This window comes from Arvicola amphibius, chromosome 5 (genome assembly GCF_903992535.2).
Source record: "Arvicola amphibius chromosome 5, mArvAmp1.2, whole genome shotgun sequence".
Classification (NCBI taxonomy): Eukaryota; Metazoa; Chordata; class Mammalia; order Rodentia; family Cricetidae; genus Arvicola; species Arvicola amphibius.
This window is the reverse complement of record NC_052051.1, coordinates 88,154,145-88,166,161: the sequence shown is the minus strand read 5'-3', so window position 1 is coordinate 88,166,161 and position 12,017 is coordinate 88,154,145. Positions and strand designations below refer to the sequence as shown.

Below are 12,017 nucleotides of genomic sequence, written 5' to 3'. Positions count from 1 at the left end.
AGACAATCAGAATAAACAGAATGGCCTAGAGTCTCTGGTCACCTCTTTAACAGAGTCGTCCTCTATGGCTTCCAGCTTCTGCTGCAGCACACGCATCATTTGTATCCAGCACTCGTTAGCATCCTGTGATGGAAAATGGAACACGTTTGTCCTGCCTGTGACAGTGCTTAGTCTTTAAAATTCTTTCAAACTAATTATTGTTTTCTTAAGAAAAAAGGTATTTTCTTCTTTAAAAATACCCATTCAGAGCTGGGCATGACAATGCCCACTTACAACCACACTTGGGAAGCAGAGCCAAATTCAAGCCTGCGTGATCTAAACATAGTTCCAAGGCCACTCAGGGTTACACAGAAAACCCTGTCTCAAAATAAACAAAACTTGTTGAGTGGACATGGCAGTGCACATCTTGTTCTCAACACTCAGAAGGCCAAGGCAGAAGAATGGCCATCAATTTGAGGCTACACACATATAAACTGGAGGCCAGCCTGGGTATATAGCAAGACTCTGTCTCCACCCCTCACCCCATCCCACCCCACCTATACATACAGAGGCTGATGGTAAGGTAGCTCAACAGGTAATGTAAATACTCCTGCCGCCAAACCTTAAAACCCTTATGGTATTAGGAGAAAACTGACCCCTGACCTCTGAGCATGGTCCTTTAACCTCCATAAAAGCACCATGCCATACATATCCCAGCCCCACACAAAATAGAAATTTAAATTCTTTAAACATTTATTTACCTGTGTACATGTCCCTGAGTATGCGCACCACATGTGTGGGGGTGCCACAAAGACCTTAAAGAGGGTGTTACATTACTGGAACTGGAATTATAAACAATTGAGTCACCTAATCTGAGAGCTAAGAACTGAACCTGGGTCCTCTGGAAGAGCAACAAGCACTCTTACCCACTGAACCATACCTTCCATCCTTTGTTTTTAAAACATGCACAAAAATAACTACTTTAATTAAACTGGTATAAGATCTTTCAAAAAGTAATGAATTTCAGAAAATTCATCCAGTAGATTTTGTACTTACTCCTAACTGAGCTACACTACTACAGATATTTCAAAATTTTAGTGCGTGTATAAGTGTGTGCCACATGTAAGTGCTTTGTGTGCGTATGAGTGTGTGCCACATGTGTAAGCGCTTGAAGAGAGCACAAGAGCATGCTCCCCTGGGGTTGTAGTTAAGAGCAGTTATGAGCTACCCAACACGGGTACTGGGAACACAAATTGGGTCTTCTGGAAAAGCAACAAATGCTCGTAAGTTTTTTAAAAAATGGGATACAGGGAGAGTCATCTCTCCAGCCCCAAGCCCCACTTATTTTTAATTTACCTATTTTGGGAGCTAGAGATCAAACCCAGAGCTTTATTTATGCTAAGGCAGTGTTTAATCATTCAATTCTACCCCTCCACTTATTTAAATTTTTAAAAGGACAGCAGGGCCTGTGTGACAAAACGTATAGGGATGAAAACATCAACATGACCAGCTAAGATGACAGCCACACTCTGGCAAGAGGTAATGATGTAAACTAAAGCAGACTAAGACCTGTGTTTACAGCTACATTACAATTACTATCATGAGTGTGGAACACCTAAGTTTTGAGTTAGAGAGCTGGCTAAGTGAGGAAAGTGCCTGCTGTCCAAGGATAAGGACCCGAGTTTGAATGCCCAAAACCCATGTCAAAGTCAAACATGTAGCCAAAGCATTTGTAATCCTAGTGCTCCTACCAGCAGAGAAGAGAATCCCCAGACGCCTGGAGGCCAACTAGCCTGTAGTACACAGTGGAGAAATGAGAGTGCCCCTGTCTAAAGTGGAAGGTGAGAACTGACACCAGAGGCTGTCCTCTAACCACCAAATGCACACTGTGACGTGTGCATCTACATTTACACACACACGCAAAGATAATCTAAGTCTCTCATTTACAAAATGAGAGAAAACTGCGCCTGATTACCTGCTGAAGATACTGTCCTTGTTCACCCTTCTCCGCAAACTGCGGGAAAGCCATGTGCAGAAACTGCAGTAGAATAATAGGTGGTATACTAGAAGAAGTTTTATCCATGGACTCAAACAAATCTCTAAGGGCTTAAAAAGAAAACAAATATTAATTTAGAAAAACAGTAACATATTTAATATATGGTTATTTTGTAGTAAAAAAAAATGTTCCAAAATTATACAACACTATGAAGAATGATGGACACATTTCAAATGGGTGACCTGTATGACACATGGTTTACACTTAAATAAAACTTCTGAGGATAAAATAGCACAGCTATAAAACATTTTCTAATCTAATTATTTATGAGATAACTCATTTCTAGTCAGGCATGGTAGTGTGCACCTATAATCTCATCTCTTGAGAGGATGCAGCAATAAGATCTTGAGCTCAAGACCAACTTGGATTACATGGTACATCCAGTCTCAATAATAAAGCGGGGGCTGTTCATTAATTACAATGTCAAACTCCCCTCACGTAGTAAAGAAGCACATGATGACTAGCCTTTAGAGAATATCAAATAGCTTAGGTAGGGAGCACACTTAGCTTGCATGAGGCCCTAGGTTCAATCCTTACCACCATAAAAATAGTAATTTAGATTTATTCTTACACATATTACTTACTTCTTTATTAACATCAAGTTTTTTCTTAATAACAATCACAACAACACTACTAAAACTTATTTCTGTCACCTCCTAATGTCATTCCCAGGGATTTAACTAACAGAATCTGCAAACAAAATAACACAAAAAAAATCCAAAGGGCCGGGCGGCGGTGGCGCACACCTTTAATCCCAGCACTCGGGAGGCAGAGGCAGGCGGATCTCTGTGAGTTCGAGACCAGCCTGGTCTACAAGAGCTAGTTCCAGGACAGGCTCCAAAGCTACAGAGAAACCCTGTCTCGAAAAACCAAAAAAAAAAAAAAAAAAAAAATCCAAAGGTCTGGCCTGGGGAGATGACCCAGTCAACAAAGTGTGTACCATGAAAGTACAGGAGCCTAAGCTCAACTCCTAGAACCCATTAAGAAAGCTGGAGACAGTGGTACACACTTCTCATTCTGACCACAGAGAGATGGGAACAGGGAGACCCTTGGGTTCCATGACCACCAAGACTTGCCTAACTGGCAAAGTTCCAGGCCAATGAATAAAAAAAAAAAAAAAGACAGCTCCTGAAGAGCAGGCTGATTCTGGCTCCACGTGCACTACACACGACACACAAAAACGTCTAACTCCATGAGCATACACCAAACACACAAACACCAGAAGAGGAGTTTACTCTTTGAAAGACAAGGCCTTTCTATTGCTCATACTCCAGGTTAGACTTAGCCTTAAAATCTCCTGCCTTGGTCTCCCAAGTATTGGAAGTACCGATATGTACTACCATGTGTGACTTCACTTCAAAAGTTTATTTTTCAAGGAAAAATAGTATATATCACTGGTTTGTAATCTGGATACATTTCAAGTTATTTAATGTAAGGATAAAGATATTCCATATAAATGAAGTGACAGACAAAAAAGAAATTAGTTGCTATTCACTTCTTTTTACACAGGCCTGGCTGTCCTGAAACCTACAGAGATCCACCTACTTCTGCCTCCTAAGTGCTGGGAGTAAAGGCTTGGGACACCAGGCCTACTACTGCCACCACTTTTTTTTAAAATAAGAAAGGTGCTGTGGCCTGACCTGGAGAGATGGCTCTGGGGTAAGGTACCTACTGACAAGCCTAACATGAGTTCAATTCTCCCAGGACCTATATGGTCCAAGGAGAGAACCCACTCACAAAAGCTGCCCCTGACCTCTACACGTGCACATGTACACACACGTACACACATATAAGTTAACATTTACTGAATAGGAAGCCCTTCTCAGTATACATACTGACCTGCAGTAATATACTGTGCTGAAGCCATTTCCCCTGAAGCTCTCAAGGCACCTGCATACCTAGGAACATTAAGTATAACAAACATAATTAAATTCATCCTGAAATTTAAATGAGAAGAAATTAAGTTAAAAGAACTTATTAGGATACTGTTGAATTCAAATTTCTCAAAGTATTTTTCCCCTTCTGGTCTTACACATGTAAGCACAATGGACCTTCAAAAGCTACTTAAACTTAAAAGCCACATACTCATTCTGCATTGACTTCCTACAGAACACTGCTTAGAGTAAAGCCAGAGGCCTACTTTCAGCATTACTCATCTAAAATAATTAAGTCACTGGCAGGTCAACATTCTAGTAGAGAGTATCTACTTTCACTTTCAGCTTTATGATCCTCGGTTAATTTACAATAGCAAAGAACATGAAACATCCAAAAGAAAAAAATCCAAACATGGTCACTGCTCACATATTACCTCATTATATAGAATCTCAATCTCCGCTCACTGACAAATTCTCTATGGTAAAACATGGCTTTTCTACTACACATTCACTAGAGTCTCTAATATCTCAGAGAAGAGATCAATCAGAACTACCCGCACGACCAACCTTGACAAACCTCAACTTTAGGTCGAATAAAGAACTAAACCAAAAATGAAAGCCTACATGATCTGTTTGCATTCTAGAACTGCCAAGTAACATGAGATATGAAGTCGCCAGAGGCACTTGGAGGGAATGAGGATTTTTAGCTGGAGAAATAAAATGTTCTAGTTTGGCAGAAAAATAGATCACAAAGCATTTGCATCTGTCTAAACCAATCAAATCCAACAAGGAAAAAAATAAACAACCAAACCAAACACTGTGGTATGTGTCCTTGTAGATGTAAAGTATGTCTCAATTTAAAAACATAAAAGCACTTTGCTTACTTCAATAGGATGACGAAGGCCACAGACTAGATGTTAAGGGCTTTGCTTTCCTGCCATTTGTTTATAATTTTTGAAGCTATAAGGTTTTTTTTGAAGTTTTTGTTTTGTTTTTTGTTTTTTAAATTTATAGAGTCAGATGGAGTAGAGGGCAGGAAACATCTTTAAGACTACTTCAGATTCTCAAAGAAATCAAAGCATGGCTAGTTTACAAAACTTGAGAGCAGAGCACAGGTAGTGAACCAGGTAAGTGACACAATGAAGTCTGTCCCAAAACATAACTTTTTAAAAGTAAAATGCAGATAAAAACTTTAGAAATATGAAAAAAATAATCTAAACATTTTGTGTTGGAGAGATGGCTTAGCAGCTTAGAGGTCCTTTGCAGAAGACCCAGGTTCAATTCCCAGCACCCACATGGCAGCTCAAAATCATAACTCTAGTTTTATGGGATCCAATGCCCTCTTCTGGCCTCCAAGGGAATCAAGAACACCTATTGTGCAAACTACATGCATGCAGGCAAAACACTCAAACATAAAATACTTCAAAAATCATAAAAAAAAAATCAGACCTGAAAGTTCTAATTTAGTCAAATTTAAAGTGCCTAATTGAATACCACAGTTAAAAAAAAATAAGTAAACACTCAGATTCTAAGAACATTTAGGAAAAGAAAAAAAAGAAAAAAACCTAAAACTACTAACAAAAAAAGAAACAGCAACCACTCTTAGACCAGAAAGGCCTATGAAACCTCTGAGAAATAACTATTAACTATTGAAGAAACAATTTTGACCCAGGATATTTGCACCAAGAGAAATGGGTTAAAAAAAATAGTATTTTGAGAAAAAAATCACAAAAGGCTTACTGTGATTGTATTAGGCCATATTTCTAAGTAAGAATAAAAGAGAAAAAAAGTGCTAAAGATTAAAATAACTGCCAGTATCAAGTACTAAATAATTTGAATGTTCGTATTTTCATTAAAATCTTTCAATAAAGGCTCCAATAGCCATCATACAAACAGCTCATTATCATTATATTATTATAATGTGTGTGTGTGTGTGTGCGCGCGCGCGCACGCACGCACGCACACGTGTATGTCACAGAAGAGGGAAAACAACTGTAGGGATCAGTTTTCCCCTTCCACATATGGGTCCTGGGTATTGAACTCAGGACATGCACTAGGCATCTTTACCAACTAAGAAATCTCACTGGCCCCCATGGCATTTTTTTAAAGGATTCATTTATGTTATTTCATATACATGAGTGTTTTGTCTGCATATATGTATGTGCACCACACGCATGTGTGTCTGGTACCTACAGAAAGCAGAAGAGGGTGTCAGACCCTCTGGAACTGAAGTTACATAGAGACAGCTAGGAGCTGCTATATGGATGCTGATCTTGTGCAAGAGCAGTTTAGCAGTTAAGTGCTCTTAACTGCTGAGCCATCTCTCTAGCCTCTACTATTTTTTAATTTATACTCACCGAGAAGAGATTTACAGACAAATTCATAGGTTCTCAAAGCATATGACTTTTATTCACTTGTGTAACGGAATATAAAAACAAAGTTTTCGTTCTTTTTTTAAAACTACCATTCAACTGTAGGGCCCAGCCACGTCAAGCTCAACAGAGGCTTGAGTTTCAGATTACCTGTTTGCAGGAAAGACCACAAACTGAGACCACCCAGGCACCACCCAGGAATGAACCATCCAAGAGGAAAGGACCTAACGTTCCTCCCAACCACTGTACAAAGGATCATCTAACGTCTATTAGCCTGCACACATCCATTCCTTATCACCAGGACAACCCTAGACAAATGCCACCAATCAGGGTCCGAAACCTGAGAAATCCCTCAGTCCAACCTCTGCTATCATAAAAGAAAAACCCACCCCAACTGAGTTTGAGGCTCTCTGATCATGCCAATGTGTTGGACACACAGACAGCACAAGTTCAAACTTGAATAAAGGCTCTTTGCTTTTACGTACAAAATTTGGTCTCTGTGGTAGTCTTCTAGAGGCCCCAGCAATCTGTGCACAATGGTAGGATGGAATATAAAAACAAAGGTTTTGCTCTTTTTTAAAACTACTATTCAACTAGCGTAGTTAAACCTTTACCTGAAGGGAGCAAAATTAAAAGCATATAAACTATTATTAACAAAGCTACTAGACAATCAAATGAGTTAGAACAGTTTGACAAACAGTGCTGGAAGATCTGTGTTACCTATACAGAGATGGAGGAAGACATCTACCTACTACCATACATGCAAATTAACAGGGAAAATTTCCCTTCCTTAAAAAAGGAAATGTGGCCAGGTATGATAGCTCACACCTTTAATACCAGCAGAGGTAGAGGCAGGTAGATTCCTGTAAATTTCAAGACCAACCAGATCTATATAGTAAGTTCCAGGAAAGACAGAGACCCTGTCTCAAACAAAACAAAACAAAAAACATAGTATAAATGTTTGCAATGTTATATTACAGAGTTCATTTCTAACATAACACCAGAAGTAAGAGATAAAATAAGAAATTAAAATTCAACTACATTAAAATATGATTTTTAAATTTACTGTGTGCACTCGAGTGCTGCACTGCACACATGAGGATCAGAGGACTTTCAGGTGTTCACTCTCTCCTACTCTGCTAAAGAAGGGTCTTGCAGCATACTTCAGCAAGCTAGCTTGTCTGTCTCTGTACCTCCCATCTGGCCCTAAGAGTGCTGGATTACAGATGCATGCACTGTATCTGGCAATTTACAGAGGCTCCACGAACCAAACTCAGGTTATCAGGCTTGCATATCAACCATTTTTGGCCACTAAGCCATCTCCCTAGCTCCTACATGAAAATATTTTTTAAGGTACTGGAAACAAGACTACCCACAAAGTTAAACAACTCAGAATACAGAAAAAAAGTACTTATAAATTATCTGGTAAGTCAATTTAGAATATATTTTAAAAAGAACTGAATTTTAAAAAGAGGGGGCAAATAACTCAAATACAGGCTAAGAGGAATGGGGTGATGGTTCAGTGGTTAAGCGCACTGACTGATCTTCCAGAGGACCCAGGTTCAATTCCCAACACCCACACTGCAGCTTACAGCTCTTCCTTTAAGAGACAAGCCCCGCCTACTCCCCTCCATTCTGCAGAGGCAAGAGGATCTTCCTTCTGCTTCCAGCATGTGAGATCTCTCTCTCTGCCCTGTCTCTCTTCGGAAGAGGTGGCTCTTCTATCCTATCTCCATCCCCGTCTCTATTTCTCTCTCTCCCCCTTCCCTTTCCTTCCATAACCCACTAAATACTCACTATGCATGGCATGCCTATCCATCTCTGTCTCTCACCTGCCAAGGTCTCTCATCCACAACCTCCCAGAGAGGCCTCAGGTGGTGGGACCCAGCTGCCCCTCATGGCCCGCTGCCGCCCCTTGGGGAATGGCACCATTTTATCTAAACCATTACAAACACCCATGACAAAACACCAAAAAAACAGATAGATAGATAGATAGATAGATAGATAGATAGATAGATAGATAGATAGATAAGAATATATTTTAAAAAAACATGCCAACGAATTAAATAGACATTTTCAAAACATACAAATGTCCAATAAAGACCTGAAAAGATGCTTAACATCATCAGACATTAGAAACATAAATGAGAATATCAATCAGTCACCACTTCACACCTGTAGGCTAAGTGCAATCAAATTCAGATTGTAACAAGTACTGAACAAAGGAGGAGAAATTAAGAGTCCTTTTCCACTGCTGGTAAAATGTAAAATGGTGCAGCCTCTTTGCAGAAAATTTTGTTTCTCAAAATCTTATAACTAAACAAACCCATTCCTAGGTTCAAAAACAAGAGAATGAAAACACTGTCCAAATGTTTGTACATGAATACCTGCAGTGGTTAGAATGAGAAACATCCCCCCATAGGCTCATTTATTTGAGACAAGAGTCCTTATTTCGTGGTTCTTTTTGGGCAAGTTTTAGACTTGCTGAGTAAGTAAGTACACTCCAGCATTTTCTTCCTATGAAGAAAATAGTTCTAAGTGTCTTAATAAATCTTGTTCCTCCAATGCTTTTTTTAAGCTGCACCTCCTATACAAGCCCTTTCTCTTCCTTAAGCGGTTAGTTTAGTCACAGTATTCTATAGCAGCATTAGGAAAGTAGCACAATGTCCAGGCCAGCATTACTCATAACAGTGGACACAAGCCAAATGCCTACCAACAAAATTAATAAAAAAATTTTTATATGTGTATACCATGAAACAGTAAGAGCAATACATGTTCTGCATGAATGAACCTTTGAAACTATTACGCAAAATGAACAGAGTCAACTGGAAGACCACATATTATATGATTATATGTATATGAAATGCCCCTAAATGGACAAATTTATAAAATAGAAAGTAAATTAATTGCTGAAGATGGGCGGAAAAAATAAAAGATGTGATTACCACTGAGTACACATGTCCATTCATTCATTCGTTCATTGGAGACAGGATCTCACTACTGTACCCTGGCAGGCCTGCAACTCACATGTAGAACAGCCTAGCCTTAAGCCCAGAGATCAACCTGTGTCTTCCTCCTGAATGAATTAAAGGTATGCACTACCATGCCTGGCCACATTTCTTTTCTTAAAAGAGGGAAGGTTTTCAAAGCAGGTAACAGTCGTACAATTCTGTGGATAAAAACCATGTGTACATGAAAAGCGACCTGGGGTAATAAGTGTCTCAATGAAGATGCTATGAAAGTAGGGGCACGCATCCAAAAGTAAGCCACCTTTACTCAGAGACTAAACCAGTTCTTTTCAGTCTTACCTTTTAAGGGCATCTTTGAGTTCAGGCACAGAACGAATACATTGAACTGTAGCATTCATGTAACAAGTGTTACCAAGGTTTGTCAATCCACATGGTAACTCCATCTGATAAAAGGGGATGGAGTAGGATTAACACATTTATAAAAGGACATAACATACATAAATCACAAAAGTTCACACTATGAGTCAAGAATCATTTACCAGCCCTATCAACTAATATTCTACCTTCACACTAAAACAGTGTTCTTTCATTTCCCTTAACAGATAACTTTTACTTGCATCATGCCAGAAACAATTCTGGTCTAATTCTTTTCTAGATAATAGGGGCACAGCCTATCAGTTCTACATCTTTTCTAGGCTTGTAGGAAACATGCAGTAGAAAGACTTCAAAACAAATACACAAAAACAGACAGACAAATGAGCTGGGCTTGGTAGTGCATGCCTGCAATCTCAATAGTAAGAAGAAAGGCACATCATAAATTCAAGATTGTCTGGGCAACACAGTCTGTCTCAAAAATCCCTTCACTTCCAAAACATGTAAAGTACTAGGTGTGTGTCTATTTTAATTTGACAAGTCTTGACCATTTTCTATATTGATTTTGATATAATAGATTTTGCACTTTGGAATAGAAGCCGGGCCATAGCTCAGTGGCAAAGTACTTGCTTTATTTAGCATGTCCTCAGTTTGATCCTCAGTACCATAAAAAAAAAAAAAAGATAAACTGTATTTAACATGGAAGGTATTAAGAACTTAAATATCCTATCATTTAAACTTCTCTTTGATCCTGTTTGCTCATAAGTAGTAAATATTTCAATACAATTATCTTCCAAATACATATCTACTATATATCGATATATGTATATTTGTGTGTGCATTATATAACACATCCATCTGTAAAAATGGTCTTTAATATCTCATAGCTTTGAAGTCTAAAAGCATAAGCGCTGAATTAGGAATGTTACATTTAATGCTAAATAGAAATTAAGCTTAAGTTAAAACCACATGTAAATGAAGGAAAGCTATAATAATCAAAGTATACAATATCAATGAACTCCTGAGATTTATGATGACCTGTCTAGGGGACAAATTTAAGCTAGTTTCAAAAATATTAAAATTCTGCTCACTGCTAACACACTTCAATGTCAGTAATTAAATCAAAGCCTTTAGATACTACTTTCTGGGAGGCATCTTAATAACTGTCTTTCAAAAAGTAGTGACCCAACATAAACTCTGGTGTCTTACAGCAGTTGCTAACTGTTCTTCTGTCATGTCTTCTACGAAGACAGTTTTAGCTGAGGGTTCTTCTGGAAGAGCATCTGCTGACCCCATCATTAGTACAGTCATTCCCTGTTACAAAAGAAATAAGTTCATGAAAATACTTAAAAGTTGACAATGTTATGTTCAATAAAGGGAAACTCAAAAGAACTCATACTACAGCATGGTTCTACTAACCAAAGAAAGGTAAATCTACATAAAAAAGATTCATGGCAACCTAGCTCTGGTGGTAGCTGGAGGGAGTGACTTTAAATGGGCCTGTGTTTCTTTAGTAAGATGAGCAAACTTAGAACCTTAAGAACATCTATGAGCTGGGCACCACAGCACTTGGGAGGCCAAAGTATGGGCACCCTGACTTCTAGTCCAGTCTGGTCTCCACAGTTCCAGGACATTTTGAGACCCTGTCACAAAACAACAACAATAAAGCAATGCCTGGTCCAACTGGAAACCCACACCATGAAAGGAGCCCGTACCTGATACTTCCTGGATAGCTAGGAACCAGAGGCTAGGTAGTCCAGAGACCCAGGACAGAACCAAACATGAATAAAGTCCATGAATGATTCCTAATGATATTCTGTTATACTCATAGATTGGTGCCTAGTCCACCTGTCATCAGAAGCTTCATCTAGCAATTGATGGGAGCAGATGCAAAAACCCACAGCCAAACATTAGGTAGGGATCAGGTAACACCAAGGAAGGGGATTTTAAAAGCCAGAGAGGTCAAGGACACCACCAGAACACAGTCCACAGAATCAAAGCAGGGCTCATAGGGGCTCACAGAGACTGAATTGAAAATCAGAGAGCCTGTATGGGTCTGAGGTAGGTCGTCTGTATATATGTTATGGTCGTGTAGTTTGGTATTCTTATAGGACTCCTAACAGTGGAAATGGATGTAGCCTTTATGACTCTTTTGCCTGCTCTTGGGACCCTTTTCCTCCTACTGGGTTGCCACATCCAACCTTGATATGAAGGTATGTGCCTACTATTACTGTACCTTATTATGGTGTACTCATCCCTGAAAGGCCTCTTCTCTAAAGGGAAACAGAGGAGGAGTGGATCTGGGGGAGCTCCATGAACTTTTCATAACACAACAGCAAAGCAATACCAAACCATCACTAACGAAACTTTTTCCAAAGCCGTCTAAGGAAGCAAA

At 39.1% G+C, this 12,017-nt stretch overlaps 1 protein-coding gene across 3 annotated transcripts in view; it reads right to left on the bottom strand.

Moving 5' to 3' along the window:
* Usp14 (ubiquitin specific peptidase 14) overlaps nt 1-12,017 on the bottom strand; it is a 34,004-nt gene that overhangs the window by 11,437 nt on the left and 10,550 nt on the right. For all 3 annotated transcript variants that reach the window (XM_038329272.2, XM_038329273.2, XM_038329274.2), the window contains exons 4-8: nt 10,832-10,936; nt 9,590-9,693; nt 3,875-3,933; nt 1,955-2,085; nt 43-123 (exon numbers count right to left, since the gene is read on the bottom strand). In XM_038329272.2, the coding sequence (XP_038185200.1) occupies nt 43-123; nt 1,955-2,085; nt 3,875-3,933; nt 9,590-9,693; nt 10,832-10,936 (480 nt within the window). The remainder of the gene's footprint in view (nt 1-42; nt 124-1,954; nt 2,086-3,874; nt 3,934-9,589; nt 9,694-10,831; nt 10,937-12,017) is intronic.